General features: G+C 34.3%; 1 protein-coding gene across 1 annotated transcript; it reads right to left on the reverse strand.

Moving 5' to 3' along the window:
* Positions 1–623: 623 nt before the first annotated feature.
* LOC136038987 (putative ankyrin repeat protein RF_0381) lies at positions 624–1016 on the reverse strand. Its single transcript, XM_065722505.1, has one exon. The coding sequence runs from the start codon at positions 1014–1016 to the stop codon at positions 624–626; it is 393 nt and encodes a 130-aa protein (XP_065578577.1).
* Positions 1017–1273: the final 257 nt, after the last annotated feature.

Consider the following 1273-nt stretch of genomic DNA (forward strand, 5'->3'; position numbering starts at 1 on the left):
ATTTCCATATTTATGCAAGAGTATTGGGCAGATTTGACAGTTGTCGACCTCAAAAATCACTTCATTTTCAAACAGATCTACAAATTTTTGGTGAAAAGATCCCAATTTGAAAGTCGTCAATTCTTTTTCGCAAAAGAGGAAACGTTGCATACTTTTTGGTATGCCCAAATTTTTCATAGAGCCATATACCCTAAAAAAATTTGTCGTTTCCCTGATTATCTTTCGACATTCGTCTTTTAATGTCTTGCATTTTAGGAGAGGATCATCAGGTAGACACATACTGCATATAGAAAGTGACAGGACTAATATTTCTTTTGATTTGATAGGATGATCTTTGATATAGCTAAACTCAATGAGTTTTTTCAGCAAATTTTCAAAATTGTTTAAGAATACAGGAGGTGAATTGGAATGATTGACAACGTAGGTATTTTGTCTTTGGTCCAAAATCCCTTTTACTTTATCTGCTAACTTCTTTGGACTTGCTCTATTTGACAAAAGCAAAGTAAAGGCAAAACTGTTATTCGCTTCTACAGCACAAAATAGTAAATCTTCAGAGTAATCATTATTTCCTCCAATAAGAAGAAAAACAGAATGTATGAGCTGAACAAGAATTTGTGTACTTCTCAAGTCCCAAAAACTTTGACAATGTCAAATTTTCCAGTTTTTAGCGCTAAATCTAAAGGTGTTTCGTTTTTTTCATTTCTGGCGTTTATATCGGCACCATTCTTGATAAGCTCCTCACATGTATATTTATTTTCATTCTCAACAGCAATGTGTAAACACTGGCCAAAGTTTGCCCCATTTGACACAAGTACCTTTATAAATTTCCTTCTATTAACTTCTACAGCAATAGCTAATAATTCACTAATATAATTGCTTTCCATCCCAGCAATATAGTGTAACCGCTGATGAAGTTCCACTTCATCGATCCCTCCTAGGGGCATTAATAATTTGACTAATGTCAAATTTTTTGTTGTCACAGCCAAATCCAACGCTGTTTCTTGAAACTCATTCATATGATTATAATCAGCCCCTGCATACAAAAGTAGGGAACACACTTCACTACTTCCCGTTAAAACAGCATGGTGTAGACACAGCCCACGGTTGGGATTTGCCCCACTTTCCAATAGACATTGGACTAAATCTAGTTCTTTGGCTTTTATAGCTCTAATTAAAGGTGTTTCGTTGTTTCCATCCTCAGTATCCAATTTAGCACCATTTTAGGAAAGATATTTGATTAAAATCAAATTTTTGGTTTTTATTGCATTGTCTA

The sequence above is a fragment of the Artemia franciscana genome, chromosome 18 (assembly GCF_032884065.1).
Source record: "Artemia franciscana chromosome 18, ASM3288406v1, whole genome shotgun sequence".
Classification (NCBI taxonomy): Eukaryota; Metazoa; Arthropoda; class Branchiopoda; order Anostraca; family Artemiidae; genus Artemia; species Artemia franciscana.